Source organism: Oncorhynchus kisutch, linkage group LG17 (assembly GCF_002021735.2).
Source record: "Oncorhynchus kisutch isolate 150728-3 linkage group LG17, Okis_V2, whole genome shotgun sequence".
NCBI lineage: Eukaryota > Metazoa > Chordata > Actinopteri > Salmoniformes > Salmonidae > Oncorhynchus > Oncorhynchus kisutch.
In genome coordinates, this window is record NC_034190.2 from 64,715,075 (window position 1) to 64,742,579 (window position 27,505).

The 27,505-nt window shown below is 41.9% G+C and overlaps 1 protein-coding gene and 1 long non-coding RNA gene across 2 annotated transcripts in view; one reads left to right on the forward strand and one right to left on the reverse strand.

Annotated features, from left to right (window-relative positions):
• The window catches only part of LOC109908694 (V-set and transmembrane domain-containing protein 2-like protein), a 34,540-nt gene extending 11,119 nt beyond the window's left edge, over positions 1–23,421 (forward strand). Inside the window, exons 2-4 of the mRNA XM_020507347.2 lie at positions 14,800–14,966; positions 16,463–16,507; positions 21,442–23,421. Of these exons, the coding sequence (XP_020362936.1) occupies positions 14,800–14,966; positions 16,463–16,507; positions 21,442–21,828 (599 nt within the window). The 3' untranslated portion in view covers positions 21,829–23,421. The remainder of the gene's footprint in view (positions 1–14,799; positions 14,967–16,462; positions 16,508–21,441) is intronic.
• On the reverse strand, positions 22,799–27,057 carry LOC109908101 (uncharacterized). Its single transcript, XR_002257624.2, has 3 exons — positions 26,693–27,057; positions 25,981–26,068; positions 22,799–24,861 (listed from the first exon to the last, which is right to left on the reverse strand). It is a non-coding gene; the product is annotated as an uncharacterized LOC109908101 (long non-coding RNA).
• Positions 27,058–27,505: the final 448 nt, after the last annotated feature.

Sequence of the window (27,505 nt, forward strand, 5' to 3'; positions counted from 1 at the left end):
ACAGCCTGTAGGTGTGTTGGATCATTGTTCTGTTGGAAAACAAATGATAGTCCCACTAAGCCCAAACCAGATGGGATGGCGTATCACTGCAGGATGTGGTGGTAGCCATGCTGGTTAAGTGTGCATTGAATTCAAAATAAGTCAGACCGTGTCACCAGCAAAGCACCCCCACACCATAACACCTCCTCCTTCATGCTTTACGGTGGGAAATACACATGTGGAGATCATCCGTTTACCCACCCCACGTCTCACAAAGGCACGGCGGTTGGAACCAAAAATATCCTATTTGGACTCCAGACCAAAGGACAGATTTCCACCGGTGTAATGTCCATTGCTCGTGTTTCTTGGCACAAGCAAGTCTCTTATTCTTCTTATTGGTGTCCTTTAGTAGTGGTTTCTTTGCAGCAAATTGACCACGAAGGCCTTATTCTCCTCTGAACAGTTGATGTTGAGATGGGCCTGTTACTTGAACTCTGTGAGGCATTTATTTGGGCTGCAGTTTCTGAGGCTGGTAACTCTGATATCTTCCGTATTGACTGACCTTCATGTCTTAAAGTAATGATGGACTGTCATTTCTCTTTGCTTATTTGAGCTGTTCTTGCCATAATATGGACTTTTACCAAATGGGGATATCTTCTGTATACTACCTTGTCACAACACAACTGATTGGCTCAAACACATTAAGGAGGAAACAAATTCCACAAATTAACTTTTAACAAGGCACGCCTGTTAATTGAAATGCATTCCAGGTGACAAACCAGCTTGATGAGGTTATTTACGATAACTGTTAACTTTTTGTAATCAGCTGCGTAAATCCAAACTCTGTCTTGTGTCAAAATTGTTAATTGGAAATGTAATCTTATTTTGATTTTACTTACCCCGGTTTCCACTGTTCTCCAAAAGATGTACAATACCTTTTACCTGGAAAGTGACTAGGCCTAAACATGTAGGCTATTTATTACAAACATAAATATCTACATAGCATTTCAGCTGAAAATAATTGAAAGCAAAAGACATTCAGGAAAGATTCATTTCAGAATGGGGAATATACATTAAATGACCTTTTGGATAGTCAGTCGCTGTCTGTTTACTGTGTCTTCAAGAAGCTTACAGGTGTCTTTGAAACATGGACACTGCTGTTTACATTATTTTAAGAGAGCATCGTTAGAAGAGGCAATTATTTTAGTGGAGTGGATGGAGCTGGCTAACTGGCCTGCCAGTGGTAAGTGAGAAATCAAAGGCAGAGGCTGAGCTCGGAGACATGCCTCTCTCTGCCTGGGTCTGTGGAGGCAACTCCAGAGGTTAATGAATCTGCTAGGCCAGCTATCATCTAGGGAGGGAGAGAGTATCAAAGCACATCACTCTCATAACGGGCTTTTCCTGCTCTTTTTTCATCCAGGGTTGAAAGCTGAATTTACTGCCTAGTTATTTTTGTGTGTAGATACTGTCATTTGGATGAGTGTTGTTTAGTTAAAAGTATCAAGATTATAAACGCAATGCACTAGTTTGTGTGTACAGAGTTCTGCATTCTTTGTAAGTTCATTTATATTCCCAGGGCCCTGAATGTGGCACCTGAGTGCAATGCCCTCTTTTTAAATGTCACTGTTCTCCACCATCTCCAGATCCTCTTTTTAAATGTCACTGTTCTCCACCATCTCCAGATCCTCTTTTTAAATGTCACTGTTCTCCACCATCTCCAGATCCTCTTTTTAAATGTCACTGTTCTCCACCATCTCCAGATCCTCTTTTTAAATGTCACTGTTCTCCACCATCTCCAGATCCTCTTTTTAAATGTCACTGTTCTCCACCATCTCCAGATCCTCTTTTTAAATGTCACTGTTCTCCACCATCTCCAGATCCTCTTTTTAAATGTCACTGTTCTCCACCATCTCCAGATCCTCTTTTTCGTTTAACTGTCCCTTTTTCTTTTCACTTTTCTCTTTCTCTCCTGACACCATCTTCACCCCTGGTGTGTTTCTCTCCGTCTCTCGCTCCCTTTGTGATCTCTCTGGTTTCTCTCCGTCTCTTGCTCCCTTTGTGATCTCTCTGGTTTCTCTGTCATCCCACACACCTTCTCTCTATTCACCCTCCCTTCCGTTCCCCGCACCTACATTCTATTTTCCAAAGTGTCATCTACAATCCCTGAGTTTCTGGCTCCAGATCAGTAGAAATGTGTAGTTCATTAGAGCTCCCCCCGTGTAATGTAGAACACTGACCATCTTATGTAGAGGCCTGATGATGGCATGACTCACATCACTCGATTGCTTTATAGATACCAGACAGGCTGTTCTGTAAGGAACAATATCATCATACTTCATCTTATAGTAGCAGAAGCTCTAAGTGTTAGAGGCAGACCCCCAGCATGGATCATCACGGCTCTGAGAGCTGGGGTTTTACATGTACCTGTCACTGTTAGTGATACAACATTCAACAATCCTCAGCCCTGTGGATGATGGCTGAAACAACAGATATTTTAAGGCCCTATAAAATCTACAATACAAAGAACGCGGACGAAATCCAGATTTTAAATTGGAAGTTAACAAAATAAAAAAATACATTGAACGAACAGTAGGGAATCACCTAAATATATTGAACAGAATGTATCAGTGATTCGTATTTCCTGCAACTTTCTGAAGAGGCAACGAGAACTCCCCTTGTCTGTGTATGTGCATCTACCACTTTGTGTAGCCGTTAGCGATGATACTAATGAAAAGTCTTCTGGTAGATGGAAACAATTTCCCAAAAACCTTCTCAATTAAATGTTAATTACAAAGTAGCCTATGCTTACCTGGCAGAATAATATCATGATTGTTTACATCAATCCAGTGTGTATTTATCATCACATGTTAGCTACAAAAATACTGCAAAAAAACTGCCTCTTGCTGATGCACACTGGAAAGAGTTACAACACGCAAAATCCATTGCCCAATGTTATAGAATGGCGTTGGAATGTATTGCGGCCGGTTTGCAGGCTCCTGCTATTTTGTGTTTTCTTTCGCTAATCCGAACTTTTTTTGGACATAATGTTTCCGCCATCGTTTCCTATGACCGAAAAAAAGCTTCTGGACATCAGAACAGCGATCACAAACCTCGATTTGGATGAAGATTTCTACTTCAACTAGTGGAATGCACAGGACATACAGCACTGTTCACCCCGGACAAGGCCCTAATCCCAGAGACTCGGGAAGAGAAAGATACGGCGATATAGAGGCGGGCGTGCAGGCACCTTAATGAAGCTACGCCGGTGACGAAATTAAGAACGGTAATATCCTATGTTTCTCAGAAACTTGGCTGAATAAGGACATGGATAATACACATATACTGGAACTGGTTTCTATATGCATCGGCAGGACAGAACGGCAGCGTCGGTTATGCTCAAGGTGGATGGATGTGTCTTTGTTAACAACAGCTTTTAAGGAAGTCTCGAGGTTCTGCTCCGATGAGTTAGAATACTTTATGATAAGCAGTAGAACATTCTACTTACCAAGAGAGTTTTCATCTAGATTTTTCATAGCTGTCTTTTTACCACCACAAACCGATGCTGGCACTTTTAGATCGCACTCAATGAGCTGTATAGGGCCAAAAGCAAACATGAAATGCTCATCCAGAGGCAGCACTCTTAGTGGCCTGTGATTTTAATGCAGGAGAACTGAAATCCGTTTCACCTCATTTCTACCAGCAGGTCCTCTGTGCAAATAGAGCCTAAAAAAACTCTAAATTACCTTTACTTCACGCACAAGCTCTTCCTGACAGGACGCACCCAAGTGGTGAGGGTAGGCAACAATACATTCACCACTCTGAACCTCAACACGGGGACCCCTCAGGGGTGTGTGCTTAGTCCCATCCTGTACTCCCTGTTCACTCACGACTGTGTGGCCTCTCACAACTCCAACACCATCATTAAGTTTGCCGACAACATGTTGGTGGTAGGCCTGATCACAGACGACAATGAGACATCCTATAGGGAGGAGGTCAGAGACCTGGCAGTGTGGTGCCAGGACAACAACCTCTCCCTCTACGTCAGCAAGACAAAGGAGCTGATTGTGGACTACAGGAAACGGAGGGCCGAGCACACAGCCATTGACATGGCTGTAGTGGAGTGGGTCGAGAGCTTCAAGTTCCTCGATGTCCACACACTAAGGCTCTATCATGGTCCAAAGACACCAACACAGTCCTGAATAGGGCAAGACAAGTCCTTTTCCCCCGAGAAGGCTGGAAAGGTTTGGCATAGGCCCTCAGATTCTCAAAAAGTTATACAGCTGTACCATTGACGCTCCCTGACATCAAGGACCTCTATACCAAGCGGTGTCAGAGGAAGGCCCTAAAAATTGTCAATGAATACAGCCACCCAAGTCATAGACTGTTCTCTCTGCTACCTCACAGCAAGAGGTGCTGATGCACCAAGTCTGGAACCAACAAGACCCTGAACAGCTTCTACCCCCAAGCCATAAGACTCCTAAATAGTTAAATAGTTAACCAAATAGCTACCCGGACTACCTGCATTGACCCTTTTTTGCACTAACATTTTTGGCAGCCTCACATACGCCGCTGCTACTGTTTACTATCTGTTACTTTTATTCCTAGTTATATGTACATACAGGGCATTCAGGAAGTATTCAGACCCCTTGAATTTTTCCACATTTTGTTACGTTACAGCATTATTCTAAAATGGATAACTCCCCCCTGTCTGTGAATGTGCGGTATGTGAAGAATGGGAGAAACTCAAATACAGGTGTGCCAAGCTTGTAGCAACATACCCAAGAAGACTCAAGGCTGTAGTCGCTGCCAAAGGTGCTTCAACAAAGTACTGAGTAAAGGGTCTGAGTACTTGTATTAATGTGATATTTCCATTTTGTATTTGTACTAAATTTGCAAAAATGTATAAAAAACATGTTTTTCTTTGTCATTATGCGGTACTGTGTGTAGATTGATGGGGGGGACGATTTAATCAATTTTAGAATAAGGCTGTAACGTAACAAAATGTGAAAAAAGTAAAGGGCTCTGAATACTTTCTGAATGCACTGTATCTAGGGAAAGCCCAAGTCAAGGATGTGGATGGTACTGCTGGGTGTAATGAGAGACAGCGCTGAAGTTTTGGCATCAGAATTATTGCTCCATAATCGGTTGTTCAAAGCCAGTGGGACTTCTTTCACTCTCGCTCTCTGCTACCGGGGAGAACCAGCAACGAACACACAGTCCTCATCTGGCCACCATCCCAGCAAATGTTGTCTACCAACTGTTGTCTAACCACCAAAACAAGGGAAGGATCATTTCAAAACTTTCAAACTCATAACCATGTCACAGAATAGAAGCATTTACAGTGCCTTGCGAAAGTATTCGGCCCCCTTGAACTTTGCGACCTTTTGCCACATTTCAGGCTTCAAACATAAAGATATAAAACTGTCTTTTTTTGTGAAGAATCAACAACAAGTGGGACACAATCATGAAGTGGAACGACATTTATTGGATATTTCAAACGCTGAAAAATTGGGCGTGCAAAATTATTCAGCCCCCTTAAGTTAATACTTTGTAGCGCCACCTTTTGCTGCGATTACAGCTGTAAGTCGCTTGGGGTATGTCTCTATCAGTTTTGCACATCGAGAGACTGACATTTTTTCCCATTCCTCCTTGCAAAACAGCTCGAGCTCAGTGAGGTTGGATGGAGAGCATTTGTGAACAGCAGTTTTCAGTTCTTTCCACAGATTCTCGATTGGATTCAGGTCTGGACATTGACTTGGCCATTCTAACACCTGTATATGTTTATTTTTTAACCATTCCATTGTAGATTTTGCTTTATGTTTTGGATCATTGTCTTGTTGGAAGACAAATCTCCGTCCCAGTCTCAGGTCTTTTGCAGACTCCATCAGGTTTTCTTCCAGAATGGTCCTGTATTTGGCTCCATCCATCTTCCCATCAATTTTAACCATCTTCCCTGTCCCTGCTGAAGAAAAGCAGGCCCAAACCATGATGCTGCCACCACCATGTTTGACAGTGGGGATGGTGTGGTCAGGGTGATGCGCTGTGTTGCTTTTACGCCAAACATAACGTTTTGCATTGTTGCCAAAAAGTTCAATTTTGGTTTCATCTGACCAGAGCACCTTCTTCCACATGTTTGGTGTGTCTCCCAGGTGGCTTGTGGCAAACTTTAAATGACACTTTTTATGGATATCTTTAAGAAATGGCTTTCTTCTTGCCACTCTTCCATAAAGGCCAGATTTGTGCAATATACGACTGATTGTTGTCCTATGGACAGAGTCTCCCACCTCAGCTGTAGATCTCTGCAGTTCATCCAGAGTGATCATGGGCCTCTTGGCTGCATCTCTGATCAGTCTTCTCCTTGTATGAGCTGAAAGTTTAGAGGGACGGCCAGGTCTGTGTAGATTTGCAGTGGTCTGATACTCCTTCCATTTCAATATTATCGCTTGCACAGTGCTCCTTTGGATGTTTAAAGCTTGGGAAATCTTTTTGTATCCAAATCCGGCTTTAAACTTCTTCACAACAGCATCTCGGACCTGCCTGGTGTGTTCCTTGTTCTTCATGATGCTCTCTGCGCTTTTAACGGACCTCTGAGACTATCACAGTGCAGGTGCATTTATACGGAGACTTGATTACACACAGGTGGATTGTATTTATCATCATTAGTCATTTAGGTCAACATTGGATCATTCAGAGATCCTCACTGAACTTCTGGAGAGAGTTTGCTGCACTGAAAGTAAAGGGGCTGAATAATTTTGCACGCCCAATTTTTCAGTTTTTGATTTGTTAAAAAAGTTTGAAATATCCAATAAATGTCGTTCCACTTCATGATTGTGTCCCACTTGTTGTTGATTCTTCACAAAAAATACAGTTTTATATCTTTATGTTTGAAGCCTGAAATGTGGCAAAAGGTCGCAAAGTTCAAGGGGGCCGAATACTTTCGCAAGGCACTGTACATTCAGAGGTGGACCTAGTGACTGTGGTTGCAGTGTTCTGAGATATTTAAAAAGCGAGAGAGTGAAAGGGGAAGACTGTTGTGATGGAATTTCATGGGGGTGAGAGTGGAATTTGGATGAGTTGTTGTGGTACAGCAACTTCCAGCCCAGAATATGGATCAGAATAGGAAAATACAAATGATGGTTCTGTAATGGCGTGATGTTGTCTGTGCTGTGCAGTGTGACTATCAGACTGCCACTTGGAATTATTACTTATTTGGAGCCTTGAGCGGAATTCCTCCACCTGAGTTCAAATAAGATGCTGCTGTAGATTCTAATAAGCAAGTTACCACACAGCTCGCCTCGCTCATTAGATCTCACGGGAATAGATGATATAAATGGTTTATTTCCCATCCCAGCCATGCTCAGTCATTTTTCATACTGTCCAATCAAATAGATATCCATCTCTCCACTTACAGTATAGTGTGGGCTGCAATCCCCCTTCCTTTCGGCCATTTTCTCAAGATAACCACAAAGAAAATACAAAGATTTAAGAAAAGGTTACGTGCAGTGAGAAAGTGGTGAATCTCTATTTGTCTGTTATTAGTGATATCTTACAAAAAAAGTTCAAGTGTTGAGGTATTCTGCATTAAGACAATACCACGATGAGCCACCTCTAGCTAGCTTTGATCAACGCACAATAATAACTCCACATTTCAACGGAAGATGAAGACAGCAGTCCTCCCAGGATTTCTCAAGCCTAAAAGATTCCTCTCCATCTTATCCTGCTCCCCTTCGTCTGTCTTTCTGTTGCAGTTTTTCCAGCAATTATTGAAGTGATTTGTTTATTCTATTACTCCAGACATTTCAGATCTAATTTCTAAAGTCCATTGAGGCCTCTAATTAAAATGTGCAGATAAGGTGTTAATTATTAGACACGCCATCTTTGAATTACCATTGTATCCAAATCAATGTCATTCATGTAGGCTTTGATCAAATAAATATACACAGACTGTTGTATTGTCAATCATTCACACATTTTCTCTATAAACCCATATTTGGCATCATGTCATACAAATGTGCCATCCCGATGCATACAGAAACGTGATCAACAACCACTACAGAGAGCCTATCCATTTAATGACGGTTTACATCAATGCTTTGAATACAAGAAAGCTTTAGTCCTAGATTGAATCAGATCTAATGTTAACCGTCCATAGCCGACACCCACATAGCTTAATGTTTTTGAGGTGTAACTTTGTTGGAGCTGTCAAATCGGTGAACAGCTGCTCTTGATCATTGTCACAAAGCCACACCTGTCACACTCCTGTTACAAGTTCACAATGACAAAGTGTAGGCTATATAGAAATAATGACACTCAAATTGAAAATCATCAAACTAAATAATGAGGATTTCTATCAGCCTAATTGAAGTGTAGATTACATCTCACATTCCAGTGTTCAAACTTGTAAGCAAGGCTACATGGAATTTCTCTTAATGTGACTCTTAATGCATGGGATTTCTCTTAATGTGACTCTTAATGCATGGGATTTCTCTTAATGGCAATGTCCACTTTAGGTATAATACCAGTAGCCGCTTGTGGACTCTAACACAGTTCCACCGCCAAAACAACCGCTATGCAGATGTTGGCTAAAGCGAATCTGATTGAATAGAGCCCTTAGGCTGCTGCTCCTCCACTTCCCACCATGTAATGCTGAATCAATGCAAAGTGTGTTTTGTGTCTGGCAAATGAAAAATACAAAGGGGTTTGATCAATTTACAAGTGAGATATGACTGAGGGCTTGTAGCTTTCCGGAGTGGGAGACATTGTGTTCTCGGTGTGCACATTTAGTCCAGATATTTAGAGAGGCTATTAAACTAAGACTTGGGAGCGGTGGATTACAAAGAATGTTAGATAGAAATTTGAAGAAGAAATTGAATTTCTTTATTGCCTCTATGCAATGTCCTCCGGTATCCTAGTGGAGATTGAATAGGCCTACCACCTGGGAGCTAACGATAAGCTAGCATGAGCACCGGACTTTCAGCACCATGGCCAGCTCCTGCTCTCTGTGTCTCACATTGAATGCAGTTCTCTCTCTCATTCTCTCAGTTCTGTCTCTCATGAATACTCAAGGTTGATGTGATTTTTGAGGGTAGTGTTTTCTAAGAAGCACCAATTATGTTCCAGCACTTCCCTGTGGAAAGTGTACTATTTGAGGCATTGCTAGAGTTTGATATTGTGCTACCCATCTGAGTTTTTTGTGACTTTTTGGAGGTTACTCCTAGAACACAATGGTTTGCCATGCTGACTCCGTTGTCTGCCGAGGAAAGACACTTTCACCAGTGTTAGACAGATTTCAAACAGTGTGAGCAGCAGTACACCAGTGGGGTTGTGTGGTTGCTTCCTCTGAGCCCCCGTCACCATGAAGGGGATTAGCTACAAATTAAAAATGTGTTTAAGAGAGTGTTTAAGAGGATTTGGGCCCAGTTAATAGGCAGATGTGCTGCGATCAGAAAAACTGATGTCTTCATTCTGCTAAAGCTAGTTTACCCATGTGGGGGATTTTAGCCCGTGTTATACATGGAGAGGAGCCAGCTCAGCCCAGGCAGCTTCCCCGCTCTCCTCCCACCCAGGCAGATGTCTGGAAGGAGGCCCATATCTAGCTCCACTTCCATGTGAATTACAGTGGGAAACAGAAGATGTTCTTACTTCAGAATGTGCTACTCTCTTTTGACATTCAGTAGGTTAGCTGATATCCACGTGGGCAAGAGTAAACATTTAATGCAGGCTTATATCCCCGGGGCCACGAATGTGTAAAATGTATGCACGCATGACTGTAGGTCGCTTTGGATAAAAGTGTGTGCTAAATGGCATATATTTAGAGGTTCACAGCAAAGCTGTGAACACACTGTTATTGTCTGAATTCTTATTAACTTTTTTTCTTAACATGGTCAAATGACTCAAGCATAGACTGGTAACTTGTTTTCTAATTTGGCACACAGAAAAGAGTAAGACCTAGAGGCCATGAGTAACTTGGTCAAAAATAATGGCACCAATTGACCTATAAGCGGTCTCACATATACAGTACGTCGCCCTGTTGAAACTTTGTTTGCATGATGAACATGAAATTTGCCCATAAGGATTTCCCTCCTAGGACATTTTTGAAAACCTTTGAAAAACATTATTCTAATGAAACCGATGTCCAAATACATCTGTTAACTTAGTTTGAGAAACGCTAAGGGATTGGTTAAAGCTAGAATTCTTAATTGAAACAATAACAAAGGGTCACCCCACCTTTATTTTGGTTTTAAAAAAGCTGTGGGATGGGCCTGGGGAAATGTAACCACTCTCAAATGCATAGACAGAGCTAGCGATGATGACCCTCCATGATTATAGTTTTAACCATCTGTTGAGGCTATACAGTGTTTGTTTACATTTACTTATTTTACTAACATCGGAGTTAAACAAACTTATATTTTTGATTCTGATGGGGTACGACAGTTGAACTAAGCTCATGTGGCAAGTTATAAGAATCAATGGTTATATATAATTCATTAAGTCCAAAAAATGTATCTAAGGGTTCTAGTTTTAAGAGATGGCTGAGTTATTGACGAATCAGGAAATCTGATTTTACGTGTCTATTTACGTCTTTTGTACGTCCACTCCACAATGAACTATGAATTTAAAACGTTTGGGGGTCATCATATACATTACCATGATGAACCATGTTAAGTTTGGCATATCTTAAAAAATAAGGAAACTATTAACAATTCACTTTTTTGACTATGTACACTACCGTTCAAAAGTTTGGGGTCACTTAGAAATGTCCTTGTTTTTGAAAGAAAAGCACATCTTCTGTCCATTTAAAATAACATCAAATTGATCAGAAATACAGTGTAGACATTGTTAATGTTGTAAATGACTATTGTAGCTGGAAACGGCAGATTTTTTTATGGAATATCTACATAGGCGTACAGAGGCCCATTATCAGCAACCATCACTCCTGTGTTCCAATGGCACGTTGTGTTAGCTAATCCAAGTTTATCATTTTAAAAGGCTAATTGATCATCAGAAAACCCTTTTGCAATGTTAGCAGAGCTGAAAACTGTTGTCTTGATTAAAGAAGCAATACAACTGGCCTTCTTTAGACTAGTTGAGTATCTGGAGCATCAGCATTTGTGGGTTCGATTACAGGCTCAAAATGGCCAGAAACAAAGAACTTTCTTATGAAACTCATCAGTCTATTCTTGTTCTGAGAAATGAAGGCTATTCCATGCGAGAAATTCCCAAGAAATTGAAAATCTTGTTCAATGCTGTGTACTACTCCCTTCACAGAACAGCGCAAACTGGCAAACTGGCCCCGGTGCACAACCGAGCAAGAGGACAAGTACATTAGAATGTGAAATATCATGAAAATAACACTAATCCATTAATCAAATTGAACCCAGAATTGATATATACTGAACAAAAATATAAACGCAACATGCAACAATTTCAAAGATTTCACTGAATTACAGTTCATATGAGGAAATCAGTCAACTGAAATAAAATCATTAGGCCCTAATCTATGGATTCCACATGACTGGAAATACAGATATGCATCTGTTGGTCCCAGATACCTTAAAAACGGGCTCACAATGGGTCTCAGGATCTCATCATAGTATTTTTGTGCATTCAATTTGCCATCGATAAAATTGTGCAATTGTATTTGTTGTCCGTAGCTAATGGCTGCCCATACCATAATCCCACCATGGGACACTCTGTTCACAACTTTGACATCAGCAAACCCCTCGCCGACACAAAGCCATACATATGGTCTGCGGTTGTGAGGCCGGTTGGATATAGTGCCAAATTCTCTAAAACGACATTGGTAGAGAAATTAACATTCAATTCTCTGGCAACAGCTCTGGTGGACATTCCTACAGTAAGCATGCCAATTGCACACTCCCTCAAAACTTGAGACATCTGCGGCATTGTGGTGTTTGACAAAAAATACACATTTTAGAGTGGCGTTCAGCACAAGGTGCACCTGTGTAATTATCACGCTGTTTAATCAGCTTCTTGATATGCCACACCCATCTGAGTTTTTTGTGACTTTGGATTATCTTGGCGATGGAGAAATGCTCACTAACAGGGATGTAACCAAATTTGTGCACAAAATTTTAAAGAATATTTTTGTGCATATGGAACATTTCTGGGATTTTTTATTTCAGCTCATGGAACATGGGACCAACACTTTACATGTTGCGTTTATATTTTTGTTCAGTATATAAACTCAATACATTAAGTGATGACTTTAAGAATGATTACCTGCTGCATTCAAACCAACCTAGAGCACTAGACTAAACTTCACTTGTGTCATGCTTGTGGTATTGAGATAAACATTGTAAAGCTTTCACTGATTGCACATAAATTAAGATAGTTCATACATGATAGAGTCCTTGCTTTGTTATCCAACTGATCTTGTGTTCTTTCTGTTGTCCTGTGAACCCCGTCCATTGCTGCTTGCAGCTGTATTATTACAGTGCCTTGCGAAAGTATTCGGCCCCCTTGAACTTTGCGACCTTTTGCCACATTTCAGGATTCAAACATAAAAATATAAAACTGTATTTTTTTGTGAAGAATCAACAACAAGTGGGACACAATCATGAAGTGGAACGACATTTATTGGATATTTCAAACTTTTTTAACAAATCAAAAACTGAAAAATTGGGCGTGCAAAATTATTCAGCCCCTTTACTTTCAGTGCAGCAAACTCTCTCCAGTGAGGATCTCTGAATGATCCAATGTTGACCTAAATGACTAATGATGATAAATACAATCCACCTGTGTGTAATCAAGTCTCCGTATAAATGCACCTGCACTGTGATAGTCTCAGAGGTCCGTTAAAAGCGCAGAGAGCATCATGAAGAACAAGGAACACACCAGGCAGGTCCGAGATACTGTTGTGAAGAAGTTTAAAGCCGGATTTGGATACAAAAACATCCCAAGGAGCACTGTGCAAGCGATAATATTGAAATGGAAGGAGTATCAGACCACTGCAAATCTACACAGACCTGGCCGTCCCTCTAAACTTTCAGCTCATACAAGGAGAAGACTGATCAGAGATGCAGCCAAGAGGCCCATGATCACTCTGGATGAACTGCAGAGATCTACAGCTGAGGTGGGAGACTCTGTCCATAGGACAACAATCAGTCGTATATTGCACAAATCTGGCCTTTATGGAAGAGTGGCAAGAAGAAAGCCATTTCTTAAAGATATCCATAAAAAGTGTTGTTTAAAGTTTGCCACAAGCCACCTGGGAGACACACCAAACATGTGGAAGAAGGTGCTCTGGTCAGATGAAACCAAAATTTAACTTTTTGGCAACAATGCAAAATGTTATGTTTGGCGTAAAAGCAACACAGCTCATCACCATCCCCACTGTCAAACATGGTGGTGGCAGCATCATGGTTTGGGCCTGCTTTTCTTCAGCAGGGACAGGGAAGATGGTTAAAATTGATGGGAAGATGGATGGAGCCAAATACAGGACCATGCTGGAAGAAAACCTGATGGAGTCTGCAAAAGACCTGAGACTGGGACGGAGATTTGTCTTCCAACAAGACAATGATCCAAAACATAAAGCAAATATCTACAATGGAATGGTTCAAAAATAAACATATCCAGGTGTTAGAATGGCCAAGTCAAAGTCCAGACCTGAATCCAATCGAGAATCTGTGGAAAGAACTGAAAACTGCTGTTCACAAATGCTCTCCATCCAACCTCACTGAGCTCGAGCTGTTTTGCAAAGGAGGAATGGGAAAAAATGTCAGTCTCTCGATGTGCAAAACTGATAGAGACATACCCCAAGCGACTTACAGCTGTAATCGCAGCAAAAGGTGGCGCTACAAAGTATTAACTTAAGGGGGCTGAATAATTTTGCACACCCAATTTTTCAGTTTTTGATTTGTTAAAAAAGTTTGAAATATCCAATAAATGTCGTTCCACTTCATGATTGTGTCCCACTTGTTGTTGATTCTTCACAAAAAAATACAGTTTTATATCTTTATGTTTGAAGCCTGAAATGTGGCAAAAGGTCGCAAAGTTCAAGGGGGCCGAATACTTTCGCAAGGCACTGTACATTATAGTATTATGACAGGCTATGTAAACTGTATTATTATTGCACTGCATATTTACACTGTGTGTTTGAACACATTCACAACTATCTCAGCGTTTGTTTAGTAAGCACTCCATCACAGATTGAGTGTGGGTGTATCTCTCTCCAGCATAAAACCAAGTCCTCTTTAGTTTGCCAGCCCTTCAGCAAGGCTGAACTAATCAGTTATGACATTGCTTATCAGAACTACTTTTGAGAATATACCAAAGCTGTCTGTTATAGTTCAAAGCTATATCTTAACTGAAAAACCAAAACAATAGTATTGCTTCTTTAACAGCAACAAGGGAGCTGTTTTGACAGTAATGCCTTCTTTAGATTACATGCAGAGTGGTAATATTAATACCAACACTTTTTATTACAAACATTGAATAATTACGCTAACTAAATAGCAAGCCAGGTGACCACAATGAGATTCATCAAAATAGAAATGTTTTATCTAGTAAATGAGGATTTATGATTTAAATTCCTCATAGTTGCTTAGAAACACAAGTCTTTATGGATTGTGTTCCTTAAAGAGTGTTGTATTTGCAGAATGCCTATAGCACGGAAATACAATTTCTTTATGCACACTATTACTAGGGTTTACTCAACATTCTATTTGAGACTTTTACAATCACAGTGTATTATCACTGTAAATCAAAGAGCAAAACAGCTCTTTGTCTTCAGAGAGGACTGTCTTCAGAGAGGACTGGGTCATCTTTTTCATAGCCAACTGCTTTTTCTCCATACAGCTGTGTTCACAGAGGTTCCCCATGACATCACAGCACAGAGTGGCCAGGACGTGGAGATGGCGTGCTCCTTCCGGGGGGCAGGCCCCTCCTACTCCCTGGAGATCCAGTGGTGGTACATCAGAAACCACAGAGACTGGACAGAGAAACAGCCCTGGACCACCAATCAGGTAGCTAGACTGGTATTTGGTATTTTATTAGGATCCCCATTAGCTGTTGCAAAAGCAGCAGCTACTCTTCCTGGGGTCCACATAAAACACAAAACATGAAACAAGACATTATATGGAACATTAATAGACAAGAACAGCTCAAGGATGGAAATACATCAACTTTTTTTTAAAGGCACACATAGCCTACATATCAATACATACACACAAACTATCTAGGTCTATATCTATTTTTAGCAAAATGAGATGGAATGGAGTTCCATGCAATAATGTCTCTATATAATACTGTACGCTTTCTTGATTTTGTTCTGGATTTGGGGGCTGTGAAATGACCCCTGGTGGCATGTCTGGTGGGGTAAGTGTGTGTGTCGGAGCTGTGTGGAAGTTGACAATGCAAACAATTTGGGATTTTCAACACATTAAGAGACTGCTCGCTCTCTGTCACTGCTTAGAGAATGTTGCTGAGGAGGTGTTCTGTGATCAGTGATCACAGGGATGCGGCAGAGCATGGATAGTTGTGGAACAGTCTTCCTATTCTCCTTCATTGCAAATCACAATGTAAATAGCAGTAAGTAGTGTAGGATATGCACACAAACTCCTTTACTCAGTCTCAATCTTTAGTTTGCCATCGTGCACAGCTGTACAGGTCAAAATCAGGACCAACTAATAAAGTACACAGAGCTAAACTGAGTGAGGTGAGCAGCACGTAACAAACCACACATGAATCACTGCAGTAGGCAGAAATAGCAGCAGGTTCCCCAGGTGCCCCGGAGGCACAAGAACAGAAGAGGAGGCTGAGGAAATATTTCATCAGGAGGATTACCTGAGCTGGGCAAAGCAGAGCAGGTTTTCCATAAGGACGTGACGTTTTCCAGGCCTCCTGCTGTCTTTCGACACTTTTTAATTGGAAAAGGGAGAAATGTAAAGAAACTTCCTCTCACCTCACTCAGATTCATTATTCATGACATGCCCCTGGAGGACTGGCTGTTGCCTCCCTTGCTGGAGCGTGGGCCAGGTGGTGCTACTGGCCTAGAATACTGTACAGTCTGTGTTGTAATGTAGTCAGGCCTACACTCTTTTCCTGGATGAACCATGTCTACAGGATAATATATTGGTTCCTCTCAGGTTGAAATGTATTGCATACTTTTTTTGGTTTTGAATTCATATTATAAATGTGAGTTATGCTACGAATGTGGAGATGAGTACCTTGGGGGGAAACACAGGTTTCACTTCTAGATCTATTGCTCTGAATAGAGTGGTGATTCTCCGCATACAGTATGCAGACTATGCACAGAGGAACACTGGGTTTATGTAATTTTGAGTCCAGCTGTACCTTTTTGATGCAATTACCTGTAAAGTGAGCATTATTATGCCCATTGTTCTGCTCTGATCAAATGACCTGGAAGTGGACTCATTGATGTAAGGCATTTTTACCCAATGAAGAAAATGTTATAAAAGTATGTCTAATGTTTCTCATTCTTTGAAATATTTTCCTACAGGTTGTACCCCAGGATGAGATGTCAAAGGATGCTACCAAAATAAGTGTGAGTCTTTACTGCATTATATGTTATATCTCCTACCTGTCTGGTGTCTCTTTTACACCTTTGTTTGTCTTGTTGGTCATTTAGTGTCCAATAGAGGCCTCATTACCAAAATTATACAATAAGTGGTAGGGTTAGGGGGAAAACAAATATATATTTTTATTTATTTATTATATACAGTTAAAGTCGGAAGTTTACATACACCTTAGCCAAATACATTTTTCACAATTCCTGACATTTAATCCTAGTAGAAATTCCCTGTCTTATGTCAGTTAGGATCCCCACTTCATTTTAAGAATGTGAAATGTCAGAATAATAATAGAGAGAATGATTTATTTCAGATGTAATTTCTTTCATCACATTCCCAGTGGGTCAGAAGTTTACATACACTCAATTAGTATTTGGTTGCATTGCTTTTAAATTGTTTAACTTGAGTCAAACATTTTGGGTAGCCTTCCACAAGCTTCCCACAATAAGTTGGATGAATTTGGGCCCATTACTCCTAGAAGAAGCTGGTGTAACCAAGTCAGGTTTGTAGGCCTCCTTGCTCGCACACACTTTTTCAGGTCTGCCCACAAATTCTTCTATAGGATTGAGGTATGGGCTTTGTGATGGCCACTCCAATACCTTGACTTTGTTGTCCTTAAGCCATTTTGCCACAACTTTGGAAGTATGCTTGGGGTCATTGTCCATTTGGAAGACCCATTTGCGACCAAGCTTTAACTTCCTGACTGATGTCTTGAGATGTTGCTTCAATATATCGACATCCTTTTCCATGCTCATGATGCCATCTCTTTTGTGAAGTTCACCAGTCCCTCCTGCAGCAAAGCACCCCCACAACATGATGCTGCCACCCCCGTGCTTCACGATTGGGATGGTGTTCTTCGGCTTGCAAGTTTTCCCCCTTTTCCTCCAAACATAACGATGGTCATTATGGCCAAACAGTTCTATTTTTGTTTCATCAGACCAGAGGACATTTCTCCAAGAACTATGATCTTTGTCCCCATGTGCAGTTGCAAACTGTAGTCTGACTTTTTATGGAGGTTTTGGAGCAGTGGCTTCTTCCTTGCTGAGAGGCCTTTCAGGTTATGTTGATATAGGACTCGTTTTACTGTGGATATAGATACTTTTGTACCTGTTTCCTCCAGCATCTTCACAAGGTCCTTTGCTGTTGTTCTGGGATTGATTTGCACTTTTCGCACCAAAGTACATTCATCTCCAGGAGACAGTATGATGGCTGCGTGGTCCCATGGTGTTTATACTTGCGTACTATTGTTTGTACAGATAAACGTAATACCTTCAGGCATTTGGAAATTGCTCGCAAGATGAACCAGACTTGTGGAGGTATACCATTTTCTTCTGAGGTCTTGGCTGATTTGTTTTGATTTTCCCATGATGTCAAGCAAAGAGGCACTGAGTTTGAAGGTAGGCCTTGAAATACATCCATAGGTACACCTCCAATTGACTCAAATTATGTAAATTAGCCAATCAGAAGCTTCTAAAGCCATGACATAATTTTCTGGAATTTTTCAAGCTGTTTAAATGCACAGTCAACTTAGTTTATGTAAACTTCTGACCCACTGGAAATGTGATACAGTGAATTATAAGTGAAATAATCTGTCTGTAGGAAAAATGACTTGTCATGCACAAAGAAGATGTCCTAACTGTCTTGCCAAAAGTATAGTTTGTTAACAAGAAATTTGTGGAGTGATTGAAAAACGAGTATGTAAACTTCCGACTTCAACTGCATATATGTATTTACAAAATATATATATATGGGGGATTGGAAAATATGCAGACAATTACATTGATGGAAGCCACAATCTATCTGCAATATTAAAGCTGATCTACTCCCTAAATAAAATATCAAACAAAATTTTAAAAAGTAATCAATAAATATTGCAATTTCTTGGAAGCTGATTGTCAGTACACTTGCTTCTGCTACAGTTGTGTGTTTCAGATCTATAGGAAACAGAGGCTACAGTGCAGTAAGGTCTTCTTTTCTTCTCTCAGTAAAGCATGAATAGGCCAAACTTTACAAGTGCTGTCTTTACAAGTGCGATCTGCTGTCTTAATTTAAAAAAAGAGAGACTGCGTGCTCCCTGCTGAAGAATGATTAGAGAGTCAACGGATCTTTTGATAGCTCATCTGGCGTGGCGTAGTTCCTTGTTGCCACCAGGCTGACTGAGGGTAATGATTTGTTAACAGCTAGTTCTGTGCTCGAACAGCAGCTATTTATCTTGCTGTGTGTGGAGGAGTATAAACCAGGTACTCCCTCTACTCCATTGTCTCCAGGAAAAGATTAAGCCTATCTCTGATCTGATGTTTCCTCCCTGGTTCAATTCCCTATTGGCTGGCTAGCTGCTGCTGACTAACTATAATGAAACCACCAGCTGTGGTGTGGAAGAGGATGCCACTGGGCCATCGCTCAGCTGGTAAAACGGTGTCGTGAGTTCCAGCCCAGAGTCATCGGTTCCAGCAGACATGGATGCATGTTTCATGTTTCCCCACAAGTATAGCTAATGGCATCAACCAGACTGAAAACACCAATCAGCTTTTCGGCACCTTGTATATGGCCTTAAGAGTTTAAGTATTTTCATGTTCTATTGACGCTATGAGATTATACTAAACCATGCAGGCCTACAGTGGTTTGCGAATGTATTCACCCCCTTGGCATTTTTCCTATTTTGTTGCCTTACGACTTGGAATTAAAAAAAAAATGGGGGGGGGGGGGGGGGGTTGTACAATTGATTTACACAACATGCCTACCACTTTGAAGATGCAAAATATTTTTTTTTTGAAACAAACAAGAAATATTCACCCCCCAAAGTCAATACTTTGTAGAGACACCTTTTGCAGCAATTACCCCAAGAGACTTGCAGCTGTATGTCTCTATAAGCTTGGCACATCTAGCCACTGGGATTTTTGCCCATTCTTCAAGGCAAAACTGCTCCAGCTCCTTCAAGTTGGATGGGTTCCGCTGGTGTACAGAAATCTTTAAGTCATCCCACAGATTCTCAATTGGATCGAGGTCTGGGCTTTGACTAGGCCATTCCAAGATATTTAAACCACTCGAGTGTTGCTTTAGCAGTATGCTTAGGGTCATTGTCCTGCTGGAAGGTGAATCTCTGTCCGTCTCAAATCTCTGGAAGACTGAAACAGGTTTCCCTCAAGGATTTCCATGTATTTAGCGCCATCCATCATTCCTTCAATTCTGACCAGTTTCCCTGTCCCTGCTGATGAAAAACATCCCCACAGCATGATGCTGCCACCACCATGCTGGTTGGTGTTCTCAGGGTGATGAGAGGTGTTGGGTTTGAGCCAGACATAGCGTTTTTCTTGATGCCCAAAAAGCAAAATGTTTGTCTAATCTGACCAGAGTACCTTCTTCCATATGTTTGGGGAGTCTCCCACATGCCTTTTGGCGAACACCAAACGTGTTTGCTTATGTTTTTCTTTAAGCAATGGCTTTTTTTCTGGCCATTCTTCCATAAAGTCCAGCTCTGTGGAGTGTGCAGCTAAAAGTGGTCCCATAGACAGATCTCCACTGTGGATCTTTGCAGCTCCTTCGGGGTTATCTTTGGTCTCTGTTGCCTCTCTGATTAATGCCCTCCTTGCCTGGTCCATGAGTTTTGGTTGGCGGCCCTCTCTTGGCAGGTTTGTTGTGGTGCCATATTCTTTCAATTTTTTAATAATGGATTTTTTAGTGCTCCGTGGGATGTTCAAAGTTTTGGATATTTTTTTATAACCCAACCCTGATCTGTACTTCTCCATAACTTTGTCCCTGACCTGTTTGGAGTGCTCCTTGGTCTTCATGGTGCCCCTTACCAATTTGGGCTATTTTGTGTCTGTCCATTACATGAAATCCAAATAAAAATACATTTAAATTACAGGTTTTAATGCAAAATAGGAAAAACGCCAAGGGGGATGAATACTTTTGCAAGGCACTGTACTAACTATAGTCCTAAAATAGTATTTTGGTCTGTTTTATTTGTCTTAAGGTTGAATGTGATTGAGTGATTTTCTCTGTAAGCCTAGAGGACTCTGGACTGATAATAGAGATAGACAGCCACAGACAAATCATCAGCCTTGGGTACACTACCTGAATGGGAGGAAGCTAATAAAGACAACTGGATTTATATCCTGGTGCATCACAACCAATGACATTCCCACAGCATGTGATCACTTTGTGTTATCTAAGATCTGACACCATAAGATATATTTTCCAAAGCCTTTTATAAGCCACTGAACTATTACATCCGTACCCAGTAAAGGCATGTTCTGTATGTACAGCATGCAGGGCACAGCATCTCCTCATTTGTTCAAGGGAGCAAATGGAACAGCTGTCTGCAACATGGAAACAAAGGGACTGGCGCCTATAATAGGACATTGTTCTGAGTGTGTGTGTGTGTGTACATGCCTCCTCACATGCCCACTCAATCTGTTTGGTTGCCAGACAGCTTTATTGAGCGCAGGGGCCGGGTGGCTGGACTCTACTGGGCTCAGTGGGGCTGCCAGCAGTACAGGGCTTGGGGAGGCGGGGGCAGCTGCTCTGTAAGTGTTGCACTGTGGCGCATCTGTGGTAACGCAGCCAGCATTTCATTACAGAGCTGTCTGCCAGCCTCATCCGGACCAGTCAGCCTGGCTCATCCACACACACACAGAGGATGCAGGGACAGAGAATGGGGTGATGGTGGTGATGCACAAGGAAGTTTATTGTTTTTTGGAGCAAATTGAATAACAACAGATACAGACAGTATTTTCAGATCTGAATGAGAAATTCAGCTGGAGGACAAATTAGGGTTGAGTTATCGTGATGTGAGGATTTCTAGTCTTTGTTTGTAATAGATAGAGTATACAGTGTCATGGACCAAAATGTACAATTTAACTCTTGGATGTCGACCAATGAAATATAATTTTGTTGGTCTGTTTTGCAGGTGGTGAAGGTTGCCGGGAGCAACATCTCCCACAAGCTTTGTCTGTCCAGCGTGAAGCCGTCTGACGAGGGCACATACGAGTGCCGCGTGATCGACTTCAGCGACACCGACAGCAACGCCCGCCACCACAAGGTGAGGGCCTACCTGCAGGTGGAGTCAGAGAGAAACCAGAACCCGAAGCTGCGCCACCATGGAGAAAACTTCCAACCCCAGGACACCAAGGGACTGGCGAGCAGCAGGCACCAGCCGGAGCATGGCAAGCACTCGCCAGCAGCCCACCACAAACCAACAGGCACTGGCAAGGAGCTGAGGAAGAGGTCTGCAGAGACTGGCAGCGCTACTGACTGTACTGACAGCTGTCCTCTACACCTCACAGCTCACCCATAGCCTCCTCTGCCTGTTTGGTCTGGCCTCAGCCCCACACCCCGGGTGGGTAGTTCCAGTCCCGGAGGGCGCAATGTACCTAGACCTCTGATTCATCCCAGCTGATTGCTCACCCACCCCTACCACTGCTCCAGACACCAAAGGGACTATATCTCAGTGCCACCTCAGTCCTATATCTCTGACCTCTGCCCTCACACTGTCCCAACAAAAACATCCCAAGTCCTCTCCAGGCCAAACTCTCTCCCACCCCTTCTCTCTCCCTGGGGCGGCAGGGTAGCCTAGTGGTTAGAGCGTTGGACTAGTAACCGAAAGGTTGCAAGTTCGAATCCCCAAGCTGACAAGGTACAAATCTGTCGTTCTGCCCCTGAACAGGCAGTTAACCCACTGTTCCTAGGCCGTCATTGAAAATAAGAATTTGTTCTTAACTGACTTGCCTAGTTAAATAAAGGTCCATTTATTTTTTATTTTTTACCACAACCCTCTAGATCAGGGGTGGGCAACTTTGATGGGGATGGGGGCCACAAAAAATCTGAACTCATCCTGAGTGGCCACAGTGTGCGCACCCACATCCATACCCACACATGCAGTCAGAGCCGGCCCTAGTGTTTTTCACCCTAAGCTACATTTTGTTGGGGGGCCCCCCACCCTGCGAGCAAAACATTTTAGCATCCCCCACTTTTAACAATTGAGAGAATTTTTGGTTTGTTTTAGAGTTACTTTCCTGCAATTCTACACATTTAGATTTAGAATTTAGATTTTGCCATTTTAAAACACATTTTATGCAATTTTACTCATTTAGCCATGGGGTGGAGACATATTAGTCATGTTTAAGCTAATTTCCTGCAATTCTACACATTGTGTTCTGACTTATGCCATGTTAATATATCTGAGTGAGAGTGACAAAAAAAAAAGAAATTGATGGGGGGCCATGATTACTATGTTTAGATTGCTGGCTAGACTAATTTACTAATCTAAAAATGTGTAGCTAATTGAGTGAGTTTCAGTGACTGACATAAGATAAAGACGGCTGATGCACAACTTAACTCTCAACAGTCAATTCCCCCGAATTAGTTCCTATTTATTTATTTCAATAAATTGTTTTGGGTTTGATCTGCCAGTTGCCCATCCCTGCTCTAGATTGTCTACACTGTACATGTTACTGTATATAATGATAAAAAGTGCATGTTTAACATGTTTTCTTACAAACTTTTTCAATCACCTAAGAGGACGTATAAGCTGGAAGGGTTACTTGTTGCTTTATTCATTTGGGTTTGTTTTCTGAGCAGTTCATTCGCTGTTTCTCCATGGTAAATCCAGAGTTCAGATAAGTCCAGGTTTCCATCCAACCAGAGCTGGATGGAAACCAATGTTTATAAAGTATAACCTGTTCATTGTGTTGTGTGCTTTCCCAACAGATAATGTGGCTGTGAGAAAGACCTGATAGATAATGGAATTGTTTCTTGCTCTAACCTTTGCTTTGATGTTTTGTAAGAAATCATTGTAAAAATGTTGTACATTTTAGAATGTCTTCTAGGATGTTGGTCTCACACTAAATTTATGCCTTTATCAAATTAAATAAAGTGTACATGAACCCATCTATTGCGACTTGAATGTGATCTGCCTTCAGAATATTTAATAATTCAGTACCTGTAATATGTAAGCCCTTGAGATTTTGATAGATCGAAAATGTTTGTATTTACATTCCTGAAAAGTCGACGTCTGACCTTGCTATCATTTATATGCGAACACACACTGATTTGTATGCTGCCATTGTAAAGACATAATTATTACAATTCAGAATACTCCATCACAGTTACCTCATAAGGCAGTCGCACATTTTCTCTCACCAGTCTCCTTCCTCACGCCCATGTATCCTGAGCAGCAATCAACACATTCGGTCTTACAGTATGTCATTTTCTCAGAACTGTATTATCTATCCATTGGTGTGCCAAGCAGTGCCTGCCTAATCAGTCAAGCCATGCTTGTGTCAGATGATTTGATGATTAACAGAATAAAAAGCCTGGTTTTGGGGGATATCGCATTATCCTATCCCTGGCTGTGTTTTTATGGGCTGCCATACAGGCCCTCCATGGTTGATGAGTAATGACGCTATTGTCAGCATTGTCAGCTGGATAAATAGCAAAGTACGGAGGAGATAAAGCGCTCCCTCGCCAACGCAAAACATGTGGCAACCCTGTTCCCATTTCCCCGGCACACACATTCATTATGATGTCACAGAGATTCTTCCAGACCCCTCAGTCTAAACAAGACTTGACAAACAAGCCCGGGCTGTAACCTACACTTGAACCCTCAGGGGAGTTCAAGTTGTATTCAAAATCATGCGACAACATTCAATCAGGCATTTGTGCAGCAAGTAGCAGATCTATTCTGTGTGAATCAATGGGAGGTTTGTGTGGAATGACCATGACGTCTGGTTATTAAAGGAGGAATGGAACCAAGATGTGAATTTGAAGCTGGAATGGAAGGCAAAATGAAAGCTCTGCCATTCTACTTATGGTGGAAAAGGTCAAATATGACATCGATTGCTATATCTACTTGTATGAAAGGCTAAGCAGTTACAATGAAAGTCAGGCATTTAAAAAAAAAAACTATTATAATAAAGACTTAATTACTACTTGAACATTCAAAATACTGGCCTTTAGTCCATCCCTTGTGAGCACATTGGAATATGTACACCTTTACCCAACACAACACTTGTACAGAATCAGCACTTAACATTTGTGTTTCAAAGTCACTGTTAAACTATAGGATGATGTCTGCAAGGTACAGTCCCTGAAAAGAGGTTGGGGAAGACTAGGACACGCTGTGGTCCTGTGGCTGTCGTCAGTGTAGTGTTCCTTCCTCCGCCTGGGGACAGTCGGGTGGATGACTGGGGAACTGTTTATTGGTGCAGATCACTGGATCTCTATTGCTGCTGGCTGTGTGTCCAGAGGTAACCCAAAATCCTCCCAAGAGTTTCAGGATGTTGTCTGTGTACTCGGTCTTCTTAAAGCCCATCCCACTCAGCTCCACAGGCTGCAGGTCAGGGTGGGGTGTAGGAACAGGGATAGTAGAGAACGTTCAGAGTCAACCAAAAGGGATCAGGGTCCACCTCAAATCAGGTGCCGGAAGACACAGCACAGAATAGCATTGATACATTTAACTGAATAAAATTATAATAGAAATCTGATAATAAGGTCATAAATTGAACCACAATGTATGATGTATTAAAATAAACTACACGACCAAAAGTATGTTGACACCTGCTCAACGAACATCTCATTCCAAAATCATGGGAATTCATATGGAGTTGGTCCCCACGTTGCTGCTATAACAGCCTCCACTCTTCTGGGAAGGCTTTCCAATAGATATTGGAACATTGTTGCGGGGACCTCCTTCCATTCAGCCGCAAAAAGCCACACAGAATCATATAGAATATCATTGTATGCTGTAGCGTTAAGATTTCCCTTCACTGGAACTAAGGGGCCTAGCTCGAACCATGAAAAATAGCCCCAGACCATTATTCCTCCTCCTCCGCTATTCCACTGCTCTAGAGTCCAATGGCTGTGAGCTTTACACCACTCAGGCCAATGCATGGCATTGCGCATGGTGATCTTAGACTTGTGTGCGGCTGCTAGGTCATGGAAACCCATTTCATGAAGCTTCCGATGAACAGTTCTTGTGCTGACATTGCTTCAAGAGGCAGTTTGGAACTCTGCAGTGAGTGTTGCAACCGAGGACAGATGATTTTTACACGCTACGCTCTTCAGCACTCCTGTTCTGTGACCTTGTGTGGCCGACCACTTCGTGGCTGAGCCGTTGTTGCTCCAATAGGTTTCTAATTCACAATAACAGCACTTACAGTTGACTGGGGAAGCTCTAGCGGGGTATACATTTGACAAACTGACTTGTTAGAAAGATGGCATCCTATGAAAGTCACTGTGCCCTTCAATAAGGCCATTCTACTGCCAATGTTTGTCTATGGAGATTGCATGGCTGCGTGTTCAACTTTATACACCTGTCAGCATTTGATGACTTGAAATAGTCAAATCCACACATTTGAGGGTGTGTCCACATATTTTTTGTATATATAGTGTATGACAAGGCCTTGTAATATATTGTACTTCTAGATGAATTATTGTTTTACACGTATACCTGAGACATGCCTCTTGCAGTTTGGGTGGCTGTCTGCAGTCGAGGTAGGGCAGGCAGGCTTCCCTTACAGCATCCAGGTCTGAGTCCCCTGCAAATACAACACATATACCAGAAAGAAAACCGAGGGAAAGAAAGAAGAAAAAAAAACAGGGGAAAAAAATTGGAGTGTGTTGAGTAGAAACTGCTGAAATCCCCTGGGAATTTCACAGCAGCCTGTCTCCATCCCTAGATTTCACACATCCACTCCCCACTCTCAGTACCTTTCATAGTCATGGCAACTTAATCACTTTGTAGTAGTAGCCCCCACCCCACAGACACATATTCCCTAAGCTCCTAACTGGGCCACCATTCAAACATCATTTCAAAATAAGTCTTATCGCATCTTCCTCAAGGTCTTTAGCGACGCTTTGCTTATTTGGCAATTCAACCCACACGGTTGAAAAACAAGCCTGAATACATTGGTGCATATTTCAAAAGGTAAATGGGATTATTTCAGCATTAATTTGATCCTGTATCCCTATCCCTTCTGTCTCGTGTGGAAACAGGAGGGAAACACAGTGAAATACTGAGGGAGAGTCCAACCCAGGAGTTTCTCTATGGGGTAAATAAAGCTAAAAGCATATCACATTAGGAGAACTTCTCTTTCTCTGTGGCCTGGCTAGTAATTGCCTTTCTGGAGACGTTTCAGCGGTGAGGTGGAGCCGATGTTTACCAGTGTGTTCTTGTACTGCTTCTGCAGCCTCTGTCTCTCGATGTCTCAACTTCAGCCTACCCAGCTGTATTCCTCTGGGGCTGATGAGGAAATAGGCAGCATCTTCAAGCACCAGGGAAGACCATGTATCGACTCAGCTAGTTGAAGTGTATCCAAACCGATCTACTGTTGAAAACCAGTGGGTATCATGGTGGCTCTGCCTTGTGTGTGTCTCCATTTCCCTTGACTAAGGCAGCAGCGATGTCTTTTTCACTTGGGAGCTCTGTTGGGGACATTTACATGCACATACACCATTCAATGCAGTCTATCGGACACACACTTTGTAATTCAAAAACAGTTCAAGATTGACACCTAGTGGCCAAAAAGCTAAACTCAGCAGAAAAAGGGTCCTGAAAAAGGGACATTTCTCTCTTTCAAAGATAATTCGCAAAAATCCAAATAACGTCACAGCTCTTCATTGTAAAAGGTTTAAACACTGTCTCCCACGCTTGTTCAATGAACCATAAACAATTAATGAACATGCATCTGTGGAACGGTGGGTAAAACACCAACAGCTTACAGATGGTAGGCAATTATGGTCAGTTATGAAAACTTAGGACACTAAAGAGGCCTTTCTACTGAAAGAAAAAAACACCAAAAGAAAGATGACCAGGGTCCCTGCTCATCTGTGTGAACGTGCCTTAGGCATGCTGCAAGATGGCATGAGGACTGCAGATGTGGCCAGGGCAATAAATTGCAATGTCTGTACTGTGAGACGCCTAAGACAGCGCTACAGGGAGACAGGACGGACAGCTGATCGTCCTCACATTGGCA